We start from the raw sequence: 19,129 nt of genomic DNA on the forward strand, positions 1-19,129 counted from the left end.
AACTATTGTAAAGGACACATGGACAAAACCAAGGGGGAGGGTGGAAGGTTTTGGGTGGAGTGGTGGAGAGAGGTCGGGGGAAATGTAGAGAACTGTAATTGAAAAACAATAAAATAATTAAAAAAACATTCTTTTTTTATCTTTGCTGCTTAGCTTGGGTGCTTTTTTTCTACCTTGTCTTCCAAATCCCTGATTTGATCTTCTGCTTCATTTAACCTCCTGTTTATTCCTTCCAGTGTATTATTTATTCCAGATGTTGAATTCTTTATCTGACTGGTCCTTTTTTATGGCTTCTATGTTTTTTTCATAGTATCCTTGATACTATGTTTATCCTTAGCATCCTTATAATCATTATTCTATACCCTATATCTGCTGAATTGCTTGCCTCCATTTCATTTAGTTCTTTTTCTGGAGAATTGTCTTGTTCTTTCATTTGAGGTCTGTTTTTTGTCTTCCAATTCTGGCTTCCTCTTTGTGTTATTTCTTTGTATTAGGTAGATCTGCAAAGACTCTGCTTCAGAGCTATGTCAGATGCTGCCTATGACTGGCCCTAGGCAACCTGTTTGGGGCTTCCACAGCTTGTGTATCCCTCAGCTGGGTCTGGATGCAAGTGGAAAGGACAAAGCTGTACACCAAGGCCAGCTTTTTCTAGCACTGGTCCCAGAGAAGTCTCAGCTAAAGTGTCAGAGCTCCCAGAGATCTGCCTTTTAATGCAAACTTTTTGTTTAATCTGCACAAGGTGGGGTGAGAGGGATTCTTGTGGATGAGGCTATTGCTTCCCCTCAGGCTGATGACACTTGGAGGGGAGTGCTCTGCCTGAGAAAGATGGGGAATGACTCAGCATAGGGACCCTCATTGATGACACTTTGACTTTCTCCATAGAGCTGCCTATCTGAGACTCTCCCATGCAGCTCTAGTCCACTCTACCCTCCCTCTGCCAGAGCCCCCGGGGTAAGTGGTTGCAAACAAAATCTTGTGTTTTGGCCCTTTAAGAGGTTCTCTGTATCTCTAGCCATCTTTCCGTGGTGGACAGAAACCTCACTCTTAACAGCTGGATGTTATCTGGGTTCCTTTCATGGTTCTGGTGCTCTAGGCTGGGGAGCCCAGCTCGGGGTTTAGACCCCGCATTTCACAAGGAACCCCCCTGGCTGGTAAACCCCTTCAGAACTTCAGCTGCTTGCCATGGGAGCTCAGCCAGCCCTCTTGTATTGCTTTACTTCCTACCAATCTGATTGTGGTGATGTGGTTTCTTCCATAGGTCCTTGGTTATAAGGCTTTTCTCCACCTAGTGTTCAGTTGGTTATTCAGATAATTTTTCTATAATTTAGTTGTAATTCCAGTTTGGTCCTTGGAGGAGGTTAGTGTAGCTTGCATCTACTCTGATGCCAGCTTGGATCCTTGTCTTAATATATTCTGCTCATCCATATTTTCTTTTACTTTAGAATCTGTTTCTATTAAATGTTCCCAGTTATGAATCATATTTTTCCACTTTTTTGCATTCCTGGTAATATTTGGTTATTGAGCATTGTGAGTTTTATATTGTTTACTGGATTTTGTTGTATCCTTAAAATGGAGATGTGCTTTGTCTGGTGATTGGCTAAGTTACTTGGAATCCATTGGCTCCTTTAGAAATTACTTTAATGATGGAATGTTCTGTAATTTGTGCTGTTCAAAATGGTAGCCACTACTCAAGAGCAGCTCTTGAGCACTTTCTCAAGAGCTGTGTTTGGGTGATGGCCACCATATTGGACACTGCAGCTTTAGAGGCTTGTTTTCAAGCTTTTTAAGGAAAGTAATTCTTTATTTTAAGATTTATTTACAGCACTATTAAGGTGATGCTCTTCTGAAGAGTCTACCTCATGTCCTGTGTTTTAGGAGTCATTTTCATTCTGATTAGTGGGACATGAACTATTCCCAACTTTGTGTAATCTCTTAGACTTGTTCTGTCTATGCATTTCTTGTGATTCTTTCCCTCACATTGGTGGTTTCTGCTTAAACATATGTTTATCACTATTCAGCAAAAGACTTGAAGGGACCCCTCTGAAAATTTCCAGAACTTTCCTTCTCCTCAGTGCCCTCCTTCCCAGTATTTTGCCCTGAAAATTCTGATTTTTTTTTGGCTTCTCTAAACTCTAATCTCTATAGCCACAAAGCCAGACCACTGGGCTCTGTTTGGTTCTCCCTTGCTGTAGTGTTATTGGCAATTGCCTCCAGACAAAGCTAGTAAGTTATAGGATTTATCTTGTTTGTTTTCCTTCTATTTGGGGTCCCAGTCCTATACTGCCCATTGATCAATGTCTGAAATCTGCCTTTTAATGCAGAAAAATTCTTGTTACTAAGAGGGAAGGAAGAAGAAGCATGCTTTCACAATGTGTAGTTTAGTCAGCTATAATGGTTAATTTAAGTGTTTCATAAAAGCTCATTCATGAAATACAATAAAATTATTCTAAAGCAGATTCCTATTTATACCAAGTTCCTATGAAAAACCCTAAAGACTCTTGATTTAAATTAAAATGGCCAAATTGAATGGGCCCACTGAAATCACCTTGGAAAAATACATTTCTTTTGGTTTGCTAGAGTGGCAGAGAGAAGAGAGTTTCATTGAGAGTTACTTTGACACATCTGCAGGGCCATCAACATTGGGCTCAGATTTACATAGAAAAACCATTTTTCTTATCATCTTCTGCCAACAGCCTGGACGAATCAGGTTAGATTTGATATGTTGTGAGCATTTTTTTTGTGGGGTATAGCATATGGCTTTTTCATTCCTTCCTCCTGGTTTCTTGTGTATTGTATTCTGCCTGCCCCCTCTCACTGTCTTGCAGAGTATAAGAGGAAAAGTCCTCTCCCTGAGCTGGGTTAGCTGGTGAGGTCAACAAAGATAGAATGCTCTGGGAATACAGTGTGGTCAGCATTCTTTTAACAAAGTGCTTACCTGGGGTCAACTAGTTTTAAGTTGAAGCCTCAAGAACATGTGCAAAGGAAGCTTTTGGAACTTTCAGAGAAGTGAAAAATTTCTTAGTGGTTGATTTGATTTCCCAAGGCCCTTTAGAGTCCCTCTGTTTCAAAACTCATAGAGAACTTGAGATGTGAAGATATCAAGCAGTATCTCCTCTAGAATTTTCTAAACCTCCTTCATGCTTGATAATATTTAAATCCTACTTACAGAGTTAAACCTGGATATATGGACACTTTAGACAATGATACTATGTATTGTTTAGAGGTATTTTTTTCTGTAATAATATTTATTTATCCATGTATGAAACTAAAATTAGACAGTGTCATTGGATTAAGGGGAAATGAGAAGACAGAATATAGGCTTAATTTACCCTCCTTGTCCTGAAGAAGAGTACTCTTTTTTTTTTTAGATTTTATTTATTTATTTTAGAGAGATGAGAAGGGAGGGAGAAAGAGAGAGAGAGAGAGAAACACATGTGTATGTGTTTGAGAGGCACATCAATTAGCTGCCTCTGGCATGTCCCCAACTGGGGGTCTCGTCGGCAACTCAGGTTTGTGTCCTGACCAAGAATTGAATCTGTGACATTTTGGTTCACAGGCCAGCACTCAATCCACTGAGCCACATAGCCAGGGTCTGATGTAGAGCACTCTTGATTTTTATTTGGTGATTTGAGTTAAAACCTTATCTGTACTAGCCTGGCCTTCCCATTTGGCAGCTGATGTGATGCAGCACTTAAGAAAGCTGTACTCTGATGCCAGACTCTCCACTGTCAGTAAACACACAAGTTAGGTGTACTCGCCACCTTCAGTTAATACAATTTGTCTAATGTCCTTATCATTTCATCATCACAAAATAAAATAATAATTTGGTCCCAATTTGGGTTTTGGATGTTGTTGTGAGTGCTGGGTCAGCCTTTGGGCCTACTTTTGTTGGCAGGTGTAGAATTTCCCATTAAAGAACATTAGTTAAGTGTGAATTCTGACTTATGAGTTACATTGTGGGACATCTGCTCTTGGGCCATGGGCCCCTGAGACCCCATGTGTGGGGCCACAGAGCAGCACCTGCTCGGGCTTGGACTGGATTGACTCATATACATTATGTCAACAGCTAGTTTGGAAAGTAAAGAAATAAGATCAAAATGACATTGGTTGCTCTTTTAAATGATTCTTTTTACTGGCTTCAACACTTCAATTTAAAATAAGAATTCCACTGAATGTAATGATATTTAACTATTGCCTATCTTTGACTTGACACTGTGTTAGCACTGGGGATGCAGCAATAATGCAGACAGGCTAGATTCCTCCATCCCAAACTGACTATTGAATAGAAAAGCAGTTAAACAGGCCATTACCTATACACTGTGATTGAGGAAGTGCATATGCTGGTGCTTGGAAGGTGAGGTGCAGTCAGGAGTTGGAGTATTGGGGCTGGCCTCCTAGAGGATGTGGTGTCTAAGGTGGGTGACCTTAGGGTGACATAGAAGTTAAATGAGAGAAGGTGAGGGTTTAGGGAAAGGGTGAAAGTGAAGAGAAAATGGAAGATGGGAGAAAGAGAAGGCTGTGGTCTCCTGCTGGTACATAATAAACTACTCTGAAATTTAGTGCCTTAACACAATCATTTATTGCCTCTTACAGTTTTGTGGGTCAGGAATCTGGGAGTAACTGGTGAGGTGGTTTTGGTTCAGGCAGGAGCTGGAACAGTAGGGCTGAGATCTCTTTCTATATTTTCTTAGGTCTTTTCCAGGCCATCTCCACATGGGCCAGTGTTGGCTTCTTTACAGCAGAGTGACCCAGGTTATGTGGACTGTGCTGTGGCAGTTGGGGACTTGAAGGGAGTGCATTTCAGGAGCTGGTGGAAGTGACATGGTGTTTTCTGACCTGGCCTCAGAAATATGCACTGAGTCCATTCTGTTGGGCACAAACCAGTGGAAGAGGGGACAGTTCCCCCTATCTCCTGTGCAAAAGGCTGAGACTAGTCCCTTAGGTCAAGACAAAGACATTCAGTATAGCTGAAGTCTGAGGGAGCTATAGGAATAGAAAGGCGATGAGACCATTGAGGACTAAGGACCCAGCATGTGGCAGCCATGCATGCTCTCCTCTGAAGCATGAGTCTTTGAAAAAGTGAGCAGGATAGTCTAGAATATTCTGGTTCAAAGTGGAGCATTATTCTGAGTCTTGGGTTACCTTTAGGGAGCTGTGGTTTGGAAAGGGGTCATAGTAAAAGTAGAGACAATGAAAGGGCAGCAGTTGGGGTGAGGTATGAAGATGGTGTGCAGGTGAATGATGCATTGATAGACTCCTGGAGGTTGAATTCATAGGTTTGGGGTCTGACTGAATTGGGGTAAAGGATTGGGAGCAGTGGTGTTGGTGCCAAGGACTGTGGCTTGGGCTGATAAGGGGTGGCAACTAAGCATGGGAGACAGGAAGGAGACAACCTAGTTTGGGTACAGCCCTAGAGTTTCCTCTTCCTCCATTTTTATCTGTGGGATCAGGCATAGTTTCCCTGCCATTGTGAGAAGTGGATCTGAGCAGGCCCATGTGGCCCACGATCCCAAATCCTGACCTATGCTGTCCCCTCTGTCCTTGTCTACAGGAGAAGGTAGAGCCCAGTCTGCTCCTCCCCACAGAGGCACTGTTTCCTTTAAACACCAAAGCTGTGCTGGAGTCTCTGGGTGAATGGGATGTTTGTGCTGCTCAAGAGGCTTTTTTTTTTTTTTGCGGGGGGGGGGGTTCTGTTTTAAAAATTGTGGCAAAAATACACATCATAAAATACACCATTCTAACCATTTTTAAGTATACATTAAGTATGTTCACCATCATCCATCTCTAGACTTTTTTGATCTTCCTCAATTGAAACTCTGTACCCACTAGACATCAACTCCTGATACACCCTTCCCACAGCCCTTGTCAATCACCATTCTATTTTTTTTTCTCTATGACTTTGATTACTCGTATCTCATAAAAGTGGAATCATGCAGTATTTGTCCTTTTGTGACTGGCTTATTGCATTAAGCATAATGTCCTCAAGGATCATCCATGCTGTAGCATATGTTAGAATCTCCTTCCTTTTTAAGACTGAACAATATTCCATTTTGTGTAAACAGATATACTTTGTTTATCCACTCTTCTGTTGACTGTTAGTTGATTTGCTTCCACTTTTTTGGCTATTGTGAATAGTGCCACTATGAACATGAGTGTACAAAGATCTGTTTGAGTTTCTGCTTTCAGTTCTTTTGTCTATCTAACTAAGAGTGGAATTTCTGGATCTAATGGTAATTCTATGTTTAACGTTTTAAGGAACCATCACACTGTCTTCTACAGCAGCTCCATCATTTTGCATTCCCACCAGCAATATACAAGGATTAAAATTTCTCCACATATTTGCCCACACTTGTTTTCTAGGTTTTTAATAGTGGCCATCCTAATGGCTATAAGGTGATACCTCTTTGTGGTTTTTATTTGTATTTCCCTAATGACTAGTCATGTTGAACATTGGTCAAAAGGTTTCCATCATAAGGTATCTACCTTCTGGGAGATCAGCACATGTGGCAGTGGAGATATAGTAAACTTGTGGATCAAGACAGCTGGGGAGGTGCATTCATTGGATCACCTAGTCAGATGGAAGGCCTTTGGGTATACTCCTAACACAGGTATACAACAGGCTACTAGTGCAAGGAAGGGCAGAGACAGGGCCTCTAATTATGGCAACATTTGTTGTGAGTCTTTGCTAGCAGACCATTTGCTTGATTCTTTACTTGGCTTTCTGACACTTTCAGTTTTGATCAGTAGGGAAGAATGGGCTGGTGAAAGTATAAGAATATTGAATGACTGATCAAGTAATCTAGTGTTTGTAAAAATTAAAAAAGAGCACATCAGTCTAAAATTTTCTATATTCAGAGGAAAATATAGACTGATATAGAATACACCATCTATGTCATCTGAGAGACATTAATGTGAAGGGCATGAGATTGCTCAAAAGAGAGCAAGGAGTGCCTGCCTATGAGCTCTGAAAGGATGAAAATGAGAGATAGGAGCCAGGGCTGGGACCCAGGAGGTAGACCAATGACATGGAAGGACCTGGAAAAATGGTATCAGTGTGATAGAATGATCTAGGGCTTGAAAATGATGCTGGAACAGTAAAAAGATTTTAAAAACTAAGCATCATTTGGACAAACAATGAACACAGAAAGGTTGGCTCTAGTTGGAGATGGTGGTGGGTGTAGCTCTTTAGTCCTTCAACATCTACTTGCATAGTTGGAGCACTAGCTTTACCACCTGAGAAGGGAGCCTTATTCTGCACAGTGTCCGTCCTCCTCCCTGTGAGAAATATCAGTCCATGGCCTCCTTTGAGAGCTTCAGGCTGTGCCTGGGCCTGATACTGAGCAAAGCTGGTGGACTTGCTGGGCAGTCCTCAAGCCTGTCTGTGCTTTTTCTCATTCACAACTTTCCACCTGAAGAAGGTGGCTCTTCTGCCTTCTCCCTGTCCACAGGCAAACCCAGATGTGCTCTTCCTCTACTGGGCAGAACTCTGGGTGTGGGCAGTGTCTTGCCATGTGAGTTGGGCCCATGTGCAGGCAAGTTGTTATGGATGGTGTTTATGAATCTGGATGATCAGAGTCTCTGGGGAGCTTTCCTATCTTTGGCTGCTCTTTCCCCACATTTGGAAGGTCTGATGAGGTGATTTAGAAGCAGGGCATGGATTGTCTTGTTAACAAGTGCCCAGGCATTTGTAAAACCCAGGTAAGCTTGGGCATCCTGTCAGGAGATGTGAGGGAGAGAACCACCACCAGGTTCAGGTCTCATCCTGGACCCACCCAGAGTCCTCATGACTGGGAGGAACTCTGCTTAGATGGCTCTGCTGGGGTGCTACTGAAGACATGTAAGCAGGTAGTAACAGGCTCTGGTGATGTGGTCTGCAGCTCTCCCTGCTCACCTTGGACTTTATATGTGAATGGTGTGGAAGGTCCACAAAAGACAATGGTGTCTAATATCATGGTGTGATCTGGGCCAAAATGCTTTTGACATGAATACAATTCAGATTTTCCCAGAGCTCCTCTTTTATAAGCAAATGTTTTACTCATGTTTCACTCATGGGTCTCCCTTGTTTAGACTTTTGGACCCATGACATTGGCATAGAAGAGCGCTACATGTAGACTAAGGTCTAAAAAGATGTAGTTAGGCCCCTTTGACATCTTAGGAAAAGGATCATCAGCTTCTATTGCACCTTTCCAGTGATGGGGAGCTTAGCTTTCCCAGGCCATTATCACCATGTGGAGACAGTTGTGGTCATTAGAAATGACTTTCTTACAGTGAGTGTGACTCTACCACTCAGATGTGTGTCTCTTTTCTTGCCCATGGCAATGCTGTAGACACATAAAGACATGAATGCACCTCCCCTAAATCTTTTACTTTCTAGGCCAAACAGGCTACTAGCACTTCTCAAAGTTTAATGTGCAGATGAGTTACTGGAGAATCTTGTGAAAATGCAGATTGAAATTCTGTTTCTCTAACAAGCTCCCTGGTAATGTGAAGGCCATTGGTTCATGAACCACACTTACAAAAGCCTGGGCTGAGGATTGAGTATCCAATAGTGAGGGAGGCCTGAGTTCCTAGCTTGGCCCCTCACTTAGTGACTGTGTGACCTTGGGATAATATGAGGCTGAAGAGAGCACCTCCCATAGGGTTGTTGTGAGGACAGAAGCCAGGCTCAAAACACCCTGCTCAGTGGTGACCTCTTGGTCATTTCCCACTGAAGAGCCCCAGTATCTTTGATCATTACCCTAGGATACTCTATTTACATGCCCCCTCCAGGAGATATTTAGAAGGGTTATAACATAGTAAAGGGTTAGTACACTAAACAGAAGATGCAGGCATGGCCTTGACCTACAATTTCCACAAACAATATTTTCACTACCTTATTGAACACAATGGTAGAAGTGCTGATTTTTCTAGGCACTATTAATTCAGAAGCTAAAGGATATATCAATAAAGGTCTATCCTGAGAGGTTACACTGGCTTCATTTTTGTGCTGATTAGAAATGCTAAAAAATCTAGCTAAACTGATACACTTTGATATGGTAAGACAATCTATTTGTATTTACCAAATGTCATAATTTTTGATACATAGATTAAAGCTGGGGCACTTCTGGTTTCTTCATAAGCTGATGCACTTCTTTGTGTTTCCTAACTCAGCTTTGGTATCATCTGCCGTACAAAGCCCCCTTTCCTTCCAGGCTGTATTATGTGCTTCTTAGATGAGCCTATTAAATGACTTACCACATGGGACTGTAATGGATTTTCTTCTTTGCTAGATTTTGATTCCCTGGGTGCAGAGACCAGGTCTTATTATCATGGTATATCTTCAGTGCCTGGTAAAGTGCCTGGCACAGATCAGGGACTCTGAAAATGCTTGTAAGAGAAAGAGGAGAGGATTATTTGCAAGTAAGTTGGTCTCCACTGACTTTTGTCCCCTGAAGGTAAAATTATCTGCTTCTTAGGAATGTAGAGACATAACACTTCACCATAAGTGAGAGACCTTCCTTTTAGCTGTCTTGTTGGGGAGCCAGGTGTCCTTACCTCCCGATATGAATAGATGTTGCATTCCACCAGATGCCCTTCTCCTCTTTTGCATCCACAGGGGTTAAGAGAATTGAGAAGTTGACCTTGATTTTCAAATGCCTACCTTTATGTTTTCAGTTCTATCAATAGCCTTGCTCACATTGCTTTTAAGACAGAAGATTACTGCTTCCTCAAATGTAAGTTTCCCTTATGTAAAGTGTATTTTGCCTTGTGAGGACATGGTTATTTTTAACTGAGGGATATTTTTGTCAAGGAAATTATCTTCTTTGACCTTGAGAATTTTAAAATGAGATATTACTTTTCTTATTTAAGTAAGATGAAAACAGGTGAAGAGTATACTTGGCGATTTGGTGGCAGAGCTGCGATAACAACTTTGTTCTCTTTATTTGCACCCTGATGTGTGGGTGTGACTTGTCAGATCCAGGCTTCATGGGCAATGGCATGTCTACCTGCACTCCGACTCATCATTTAGCTGACTCATCAGGTGTAGACAGAGCTTATGGCATCAGGCTGGGGGATTTGTGTGGTATTTTCACAATGAAATTAACGTGTGACCACATTTGTTGAGATAAGAAACAGGTATAAAATCCTTAATCCAAATCACAAACTTGGAAAATGCTCAAGTACTTGTGTTTGTGTGGTTCAGGGACTTGCTGAGCTGGGTGCCTCTCCATCTTCCCAGCCTGGAAACAGCATCTGTGCAAAACAGCCCCTCTCCAAAGACCAAACCAAACTGAGACAAAGCCCCAAACCCACTCAAGGACAACACATTTTGTGTGGTCCCATCCACAGCTGCCCTTTTAAACAAAAAAGAAGGCGCTTTTGTCCCTATCTCTCCCAAATCACAAGAATGATGGGGCTTCAGAGGAAGCCCCCAGTGACAGGGCATGAGGACTGGCCTATCTTCCTTCCCAGAATGGTTGCTCACAGTGGGCCTCTCCTCACACACCTGCACTGCTCTTGGAGGTGCAGAGATGGTTATTATACTCTGCTCTCTTGAGTTGATTCAGACACTTTCCTCCAAATTCCCAAATACAACTCCCTTTTGAGCATAGAACATAGCTATTGGTCACCAAATTGGGATAACCAAGGCCTGACTCAAGTACCAGGTTATCCTCAATGGCTGCCTTGGGTCCTTCTCATCTTTGCCTTCTAGCAGCAGTGGAGATCCTGGCCCGAAGAAGGCATGGGCAGGGGTGGAAGGGTCAAGGAAGGTCACTGGGACTGCAGGGGATGCCAGAGCTGCTGATCTGTTTACATGTGAAGATCCCACATGGCCTGCAGGCCAAGATGGAAGCCCTGGAGGGCATGTGACCCTTTATTCACCAGCTGAGACCCATCACTATCCACAGAAGAGACAGAAGTCCAGTGATAGAATCACATCTATAAACTTGTTTCACTTTTTAAAAGGTAGCCTTTTCTTTATCAGGAAACAGCTTTCAGGGGAAAGTTTTCTCAGTAGAGAAAACCCATTCTTTCAGATAACATTTCTGCCATATTGCCTTATGTCAGTCCTCAGCCACTTCCACTTGAGCTGAGTTGGTAATGGCTGTTATCTCAGAGTAATAAGTTGAAGTCATCCTTGGTGCCATGTCTGACCCGAGGGGTTGTGCTGGGTGGTCTGTTTGACCTGCAGGGTTCAGCACAGTGTTTCTGGGGGCCTTAGCCTGCCTTTGAGAAGGAGTGGGCCAGGTGTTGGAGCTGCATAGCCCTGATGAGTCAGGATGGATACACCTTAATGGCAGGGCCAGAGGAGAAAGACAGGGAGGAAAGGAAGAGAAAGGAAAAGGAGTGGAGCAGATCTGGGGGCCAGGAAAGGGCTTGGAAGGTCCAGGTCATGCCAGCAGTGCCCTTCCAGGGAGGTGAGTTGTAGGGGTGCCCTTGAGGTGGCATGTTGTCAGGATCTTCACTTCTTTTGAGGCTTTAAGGATCTTAAATGCTAAGTATGTGGTGTGTGTATGTGAGCATAGCAATTGATTGTTCTGGGGGAGGGGGAACTAAGCTTTTCTGGGTTTATTGTGGAGGTGTTAGTCTGCTGTAATTCTCAAGAAATTCCTTCTGTGGCAAAGTCCTCTAGATCATTGGTAGAGATGATGCCCAGGCTTAGAGCATCTACCCCTTCCTCCCCTGGCATCTGGGGAGGCTCACTGGTAGCCTGGCCTGGAGTGCCCTGGGTGAGGTTGCCACGAGGCCTAGGGGTTGGCTGAGGGTCAGCATTGTGGGTAGTCTGGGGCCCAGGGCAGTCTGCATCAGTGGTACCAGGGCCCTGCTTAAGGAAGGTGGGGGCAGAGAGCTGAGAGGAGCAGCGCAGTGGCATCAAGGCAGTTGCAGGCAGGGGTCGGATTCTGGGGTACAGTATGTAGGGGGTAGTAAGCACATCTGGCAGGGGTGACTCGGGGGACCCCTCCTCAGAAGATGGGATGGGAACCTTGACATATTTGCCTGTCTCTGGGTCATAGAAGGTTTTGATTTTCACCTGAAGTGGCAGATCGAAGACAAAGTACTCTCCGGATTGGGGGTCTTGGAGGACCTTCTGGCTGGCAGGGTAAGGAAATAGGGGCATGAAGGACTGGGGCTCCCCAGGCTGCCTCCCAGCTGGCTCTGAGAAAGTGGACACTGAGTGTCGGTGCAGAGGAGGGGGCAGGGCACGGATCACAGGGAACCTGGGCTGTAGCCTCTCTCCAGGGGACCAGGGCCTGTGCTCTGAATCTTCCAGGCAGGGCTTTTCCTCCTGGGGTTTGCCATGCATTTCCTGTGGCTGGTCAGTCTTTCTCCTCTTGCTCGCCAGCTTCTTTGCCCTCCTCAGGGCCTTTTCTGTTTTGGGTGGGACTGCTGGTGGCTTGGTTGCCATTCTTTCTAGGTAAGCAGAAGGCTCTGCTTTTTCAAGGAGGACTGCTGAGCTGGTGGCTGCGTCTAGCAATGAACCTCTAGGAGAGAGTGTCCTGAGGTTTTCTGCTGATTGCTCAATCTGAGGGTCGGAACTTACTTCCCATGTGAAAGCATGTGTCAGGTCCTCCCTGCGGGCAACCCTGGCAGAGCTGCGGTTGGCCCAGGGGCTGGCACGGGAAGACTCCCCTGGCATCAGGCCCAGTTCACTGGGGCCCTGGGAAGCATCATCCCAAACACTGCTGGTGGCAGGGGAGTATGTGCTGCTCTCCTCTAGAGAGCTGGTGTTGGGGGAAGTTGCCATCTCACCAGGGGCCAGTCTTTTCCCTGGGGGCCCTGCTTTGGGTGTAGACAAAAAGTGACCTTTGAAATCTTGTGTCTGTTCTTCCCAAGAGGTCCCCAGCTGCTGTGGGGGTGGCTGGTCTTGTAAGTCACTTTCAGGCAAAGAGATCATGGGGATGCACCTTGGAGCCTCCAGCTTCCCCTGGTCTGTGGAATTGCTCTTGCCATCAATCACCACAACTTTCCATGTGGTATCTGGGGGTGGCTTCAGTCCTTCACCCTCTGCTGCAAGTAAAATAGATGAGACATTTCCCTTTGTCTCCTTCCTGGCCACACTGGACACCCACCTGTTTTCCTCTGTGCCCTTGTAGGCCACATGCTTTAAGTGTGGGCCCTTCATACAGACAGTGGGTGTCAGGGTACTGAACATTTCCTGGCTCCTGGGGGCACAAAGACCAGCATCATCTCCCAAGCCTGGCCTTGACAATTCCTCTTCTTTGTGACCACTGCCCAGTGGTTCCTCTGAGGACAAGGTCCTCAGAAGGGGCAGCATGATAGGTTTTATCACAGGGGTAGCCCTGAGGGTGTTGTCTTTGATTGCAAACAGTATGTGCTTGTTTAAAGTGGAAGATGGTGAGGGGATAAGGTCTTTGGCATATGAGAGGGCTGCATCCTTACTTCCCCCAATCCAAGTGCCTCTGAAACTAGCTTCCTCCCTCAATGGCTTCCTGGATCTCCCTCCTGACACACTTTCCTCCTCTCCTTGCAATGCACCCTCCTTGCTCTGCTCCTCCATGCATGTTTGCCCATTACTGAGGGCACAGTACTGTAGCTCATCTTTGCCCAGCACTTTCTCGTTCTCATCCTTCTGACTGTCACTTGTACTCATGTCATTCCTCCTGTCTTCCCACTGGCTCTCGGTAAACCATATCTTTTGCTGATCCTCAAATGAGGCAAAGGACTGATCTGAAGAGCTGGTGCTGAATTTGGCCTTACTTTTCAGGCCTGGAATAAAATCAGACTGGCTGTCACTGTAAAACACATCTTCCTCCTCAGGAGAAAGGGGCCCTGGGGAGAATTTCTGGCTGAAATTTGGATTCCGAAGTCCTTCCTCTCTCTCGGATTCTGTCTCTTGAGAGACAGATCTTGAAAACCCATTCTCTAGGCTGGCAGTCTTCAGTTGCTCCTCAGGTCTCTCTACCTCAGGCTCTCTGCTGCAAAGCTTCAGGGACAGGCAGTGTTCCCTGGAGTCTGGACACCAGCTGGACCTGGCAGCACCCAAATCTGAATCATCTTTGATGGCATCCTTCTCATAGCTGTCCTGGTTGGCAGCCTCCCCATTGACACAGAAGGGGGCTTTGGTGATAGCTGGAGGTGAGCTAAGGGTTAGATAATTGTCTACAGAGGTTCCACCAGGATCAGTTTTAGGGTCCTTCTGGGTACTGATGTTCAATTGAGAAGAAGGGTCAGCTGGTCTCTGATTAGAAAGCTCCTGTGGGGAGCTTTCCTCAAGCCCATTGGGAAGGATGCCATTGATCACAGGTTCTTGCTTGTCTCTGGTTTTCTCATCAAGGCCTTTTAAGAGAGGTGAGGGACTACTGTATGTGCTCTTAACACGCTTACGCACATCCTTGAGGTTGAACAGCAGGCTAGGGGCTTTGGATTTGTAGCTATCCTGAGATGGACACTCACTGGGCTCCTTCTCTTGATATCCATTCTGTTGCCCTGGGGGTAATGGGATTATCTCCACTGGTGGGCTGTTGGATGAATCCAGGACATGTTTGGTGGATATGATAGGGGTCAGAAGCTCACTGATGTTAAAAGGAGGATTATAACAGTCACTGGGATCCACAGCATTGTCAAGAACATCATTTTCTGGAAATTGCCCTTGGGGGTTGTGCTTTGCATACAAGGCTGGGCCTCTCCTGTTGTTCTGCTTCTCTTCTGAAGCATCTTGTGCACCTTCTTTTCCTCCTTTGAGAGTCTTTGGTTTTCTCCATGGAGGCTGGGTTGACTTCACCTGGTCAGGTTTTGAGTTGGAAGCTTTTTCTTCCATAAGGAATGCTTGAACTCCTGGGTCCCTAGATCTCCAGGGTCCAGATGTAGAGAGAGCTCCTGCTGTCAGCCTGTTCTTTTCTTGACCACAGTCAGCATGGAGTTGGCAGGGAAAGACTTTGTGCTCAGGGGCCTGGGACTCTCTTAACAAGGGTGTGTCCTCATAATGTTTGGGTGATTTGTTTGCAGGGACAGCCTCAGTAGGATCCTTTCTCTCCAGCAGCCTTGGTTGGTGGGTGCTCCATGACTTGAAAGCACTGTTTTCACTGTGAAGGAAAGTGCCTTTGCGAGTCCACTCCTTGCTTCTTCCAGGTTCTCCCATGACTGGTTTCTGGGGTGGAGAGGGGAACTTGGACTCCAATGAGTTATCTATGTTTTCAGGTGTTGGGAGGAAGCTACTAGAGCCCTGACAGGCCATTTCAGGACTTTGGGGGGACCCCTGCCCTCCATGCTTTCTACAGGGCTGGTGACTATTCTGATGGGTGCTGGAGACTTCTGCAGGTACCCTTCTCACAGTCAAAAAGGCAGAATCAAAGCAGAAGTTGACACCACTCTCTGGAAGAGGAGCAAATTGGGGGGGATTTTTGATAACTGGAGGCTTGTTGGTAGGAGGCCTGCTATTACATTGTTGGCTCTCAGTCCTGTCAAAAGATTTAATTAATGAGGACACTTTGGAAATAGGCTTGTTGCTGTTCCTCAGGCCAGAAATGGGCACCTCCAGCCTTCTCTGGGCTGGTGTCAGTGTGGGGCTGCTTTTGGGATACTTTTCCTCACCTTGAACATATTTAGGTAGCTGTTGGAACGTGGCTGCCCAGCCTGCATGCTCCGTGCCTTGTGATGGTAACTGGCTCCAAATGCCACTTTTTCTGTGGGTGTGGCTCACTGTTCCCTGGTGAAAATTCCCAAACACCTGGCGGCTGATATCTGGGGACAGGGCCAGGTCAGAGTCACTGAAAGATGTATCTTCTGAGATGCACAAACTCCGAAATGCCCGGTCCGTGAGGCTACTCACCTCCCTGTCTGCATCATCCAGCACACTGCCAATGCTCGACGAGTCACTGAACCCATCCATGTACTTCTTGTTTCCTTGCATTGTCTGATGGCTAGGAAGCCTGTCCCTGCTCAGTCAATGAGCACCTCTAGGTAATGATTCTGGGAGGGTTAAATGTAGCCCTTTTCCCACAAAATTAGAGCTTCCTGTTGATCCAATGCGGTTGCAGAGTGGGATTTTTTTTCTCTGTGAAAGCAAGAAGAGCAGGATATGAGCAAGATATCTAACTTAGTGGCTCTATACAAGAATTACATGCTGGTCCAGGTGGGTAATGGTGCTTGTGATGGTTAATTTTATGTGTCAACTTGGCTGGGCCCTGGTGTCCCATTTTTGCTCAAATGCCAGTCTAGATGTTGCTTTGACAGATATATTTTTTAGACATAATTAACATTTAAATCAATAGACTTTGTGTAAAGTAGATTATCTTCCTCAGTGTGGGTGGATCGTGTCCAAAAGACCAAGAACCCCTGAGAAAGAGAATTCTACCTTCAGTTTTTGGACTGGAGCTGCAACATCAGCTCTTTGGGTGCCCAGCCTAATGGCCTGCACTACAGGTATTGGCCTTGCCAACCCCACAATTGCATGAACGAGTTCCTTAAAATAAATCTCTCCCTAATGACATTTTGGCCAATGACTGACTGCATGTATGATGGTGGTTCCACAATATTAAAATGGAGCTCAAAAATTCCTATCACTTAGTGATGTCATAGCCATCATAATGTTGTAATACAATGTATTACTTGTGTTTGTGGTGATGTAGGTGTAAACAAACCTGCTTCATTGCTAGTCATATGAAAATATAACACATATAATTATGTACAGTATATAATACTTGATAATGATAGTAAATGGCTGTGTTACTGGTTTACAGTTACTATACTTTTTATTATTATTTTGAAGTACTTTCTACATATAAAAAGGTTTGCTGTAAAATAGTATGCCATGTTATACCAGCAGGTACCTCATACATCCATGTTTATCAAGTCTCTTGATTGCATTGTTTTCTTTTGTGCTTGATTTAATTTTGTGTTGTTTTGTATAGTGACATGTTGTATAGGCTCGTAGCCTAGGAGCAATAGACTATATCATATGGTCTAAGTGTGTAGTAGACTGTACCATCTAGGGTTGGGTAAGTGCACTTAATGATGTTCATACAATGACAAAATTGCCTAAGGACCCATTTCTCAGAATGTATCCCCATCATTACGTGGCACATGACTGTGTATGTACACATTTTATGGTTTCTGTTTCTTTGGAGGACCCTGACTAATATAGTGCCTAAAGTTCAGGTATGTCATTGATGCAGAGATATCTTCTCTGGCATTCTGTGGGGGTATCCCCCCTCACTCTCTCGCTTACAGTGGCTGGCTTATTTTCTTCATTATACTGAGCACAATCTAAAATTAAATTTACTTCTTTGTTGCCTATCCCATCATTCGACTATAAGAACCAGGAGCTTAGGAGCTGTTAAGCTGTCTGTTCCTGGATTGCCCTTGTCCCACAGCCACAAAAGAGGGCACAGTCCTCCAGAACCTACCTTTCCTGGACTGCCTCACTCTCTGCTTTGCTCTTGGATGTGGCCAATGGAAGGTGCCAGTAGGATCCTGGAGAGAAGGGGAGCCTGCTTGCCCTTGCTCCTGGGACTGCAGGAGGATGACTCAATTATTTTTGAGTGACTTCACATCCTGCAATCTCCCTAATTCTGCCTAAACTTTTGTCATAGCCCCTTTATTACATTCTATCTTTTTATGTTTAAAATCACAGTGAAATATACACTACATAAAATTTACCATCTTAGCCATTTTAAGTGTACAGTTCAGTAGTGTTAAGTCTATTCATATTGTTGTACAAAAATTACCACCATCCACCTCTTTTTTAGCTTGCAAAACTAAACTCTGTACCAATTAAACAATAACTCCCTGTTCTCTCTTTCTGCCAGACCCTGAAACCACCATTCTACTTTCTGCCTGTATGAATTTGACTATTCTACATATCTCGTATGAGTGGAATCATAATGTATTTTCTCTTTGCAATTGGTTTATTTCACTGTGCATAATGCCCTCAAGGTTCATTCATGTTGTAACATTTGTCAGAATTTCCTTTGTTTTTAAGGCTGAATAATATTTCATTGTATGTAAGTACCGCATTTTGCTTACCCATCCATCTGTCAATGGTCCCTTAGGTTGCTCCCACCTTTTGAATAGTGCCACCTATTGTGAATAGTGCTGCTATAAACATTGATGTCCAAATATCTGTTCCAGATCCTGTTTTTAATTTTCTCAGGCTCAAACCCAGATGTAGAATTTTTGGGCCATATGGCAATTCTATTTTTAATTTTTGAAGAAACCATCATATAGTTTTTCATAGCAGCTGTATCATTTTACATTCCACCAGAGTGCACAAGGGTTCCAATTTCTTCAAATCCTTGACAGTACTTACTATTTTCTGTCTTTTGATATAACCATCTTAATGAGTTTGAGGTGGTACATTAATTTCTTTTTGGGTCCTGTCTGAGGATGCTGCTTTGTGCTGGGATGCTGACCACCACAACCTTCAATGCCTAGAATAGGCTTGGCTTGGAGCAGGGAATAAGTAAATTAGTAGATAAAAATAGACAAAAATAGCAAGTTTAGAACCTAGAGTGGGCCTGAGTGGTGGGCATTTGGGACAGCAATCATGTGGCAGATACTGTGTCTTCAGCTGACAGGTGGAGCATTTTGAGGCGGTGGCCCGTTCACATCAGCAGCAGGCAGAGCAATAATACAGTCATGGCTTTAGGGGACGGGAGGCAGGGCCCACGTGGCAGGAGTCCCAATTCAGTCCTTGCTCCACACTCGGGAATGTGAACTAGGTGTCCTCACAGGCTCAGTGCTACTGTGCTAGCCGTGCTGTGTTTCAGTTTCGCAGGTCAGCTGTCCTTGGAGTTTGTTGTTTACTGTCACTCGACCATAGCACTCCGATGAGTTTCCAATTGGATTTGTGGGCCAACTGACTTGCTTTACGAATGAAAGAAATGAGCAGAGGCTGCTAGATAAAAGGACCCAGAGTTCTGGCAAACAGAATGAAGTGGCAACGAATCACTCACCTACCCTAGGAAAGCCTCTATCACATATTCCTTAGTCCTGCCTTGAAGGTCAGGGCTGCTTGCTCTCTAGAAGGCACAGTGCCTGCTTTTTAGAAGGCTGTGTTGAAAAGAAACAGTGTCTGCCTCAGACCTTGCTGGCTGGCTAATTTCACTCCCTCCCCCATTTTCTCTCTCAACCACTCATGTTCTTAGGATCCCGTGCAACCAGTGTGGCCAGGCTGTGGTGAAACTCT

The 19,129-nt window shown here is 44.6% G+C and overlaps 1 protein-coding gene across 6 annotated transcripts in view; it reads right to left on the reverse strand.

Annotated features, from left to right (window-relative positions):
- Positions 1-4,555: 4,555 nt before the first annotated feature.
- Positions 4,556-19,129, reverse strand: part of CUNH10orf71 (chromosome unknown C10orf71 homolog) — a 32,491-nt gene continuing 17,917 nt past the window's right edge. For 3 of the 6 annotated variants that reach the window (XM_045841942.1, XM_045841941.1, XM_045841944.1), the window contains one exon: positions 4,556-15,997. In XM_045841942.1, coding sequence (XP_045697898.1) covers positions 11,582-15,853 — 4,272 coding nt within the window. In that variant the 5' untranslated portion in view covers positions 15,854-15,997 and the 3' untranslated portion in view covers positions 4,556-11,581. Of the gene's footprint in view, positions 15,998-17,348; positions 17,455-17,967; positions 18,123-19,129 lie in introns of those variants that run through there. The other 3 variants (XM_045841945.1, XM_045841943.1, XM_045841946.1) reach the window with 2 other exon arrangements.

Source organism: Phyllostomus hastatus, unplaced genomic scaffold, assembly GCF_019186645.2.
Source record: "Phyllostomus hastatus isolate PE091 unplaced genomic scaffold, TTU_PhHast_1.1 phas_contig_38, whole genome shotgun sequence".
Taxonomy (NCBI): Eukaryota; Metazoa; Chordata; class Mammalia; order Chiroptera; family Phyllostomidae; genus Phyllostomus; species Phyllostomus hastatus.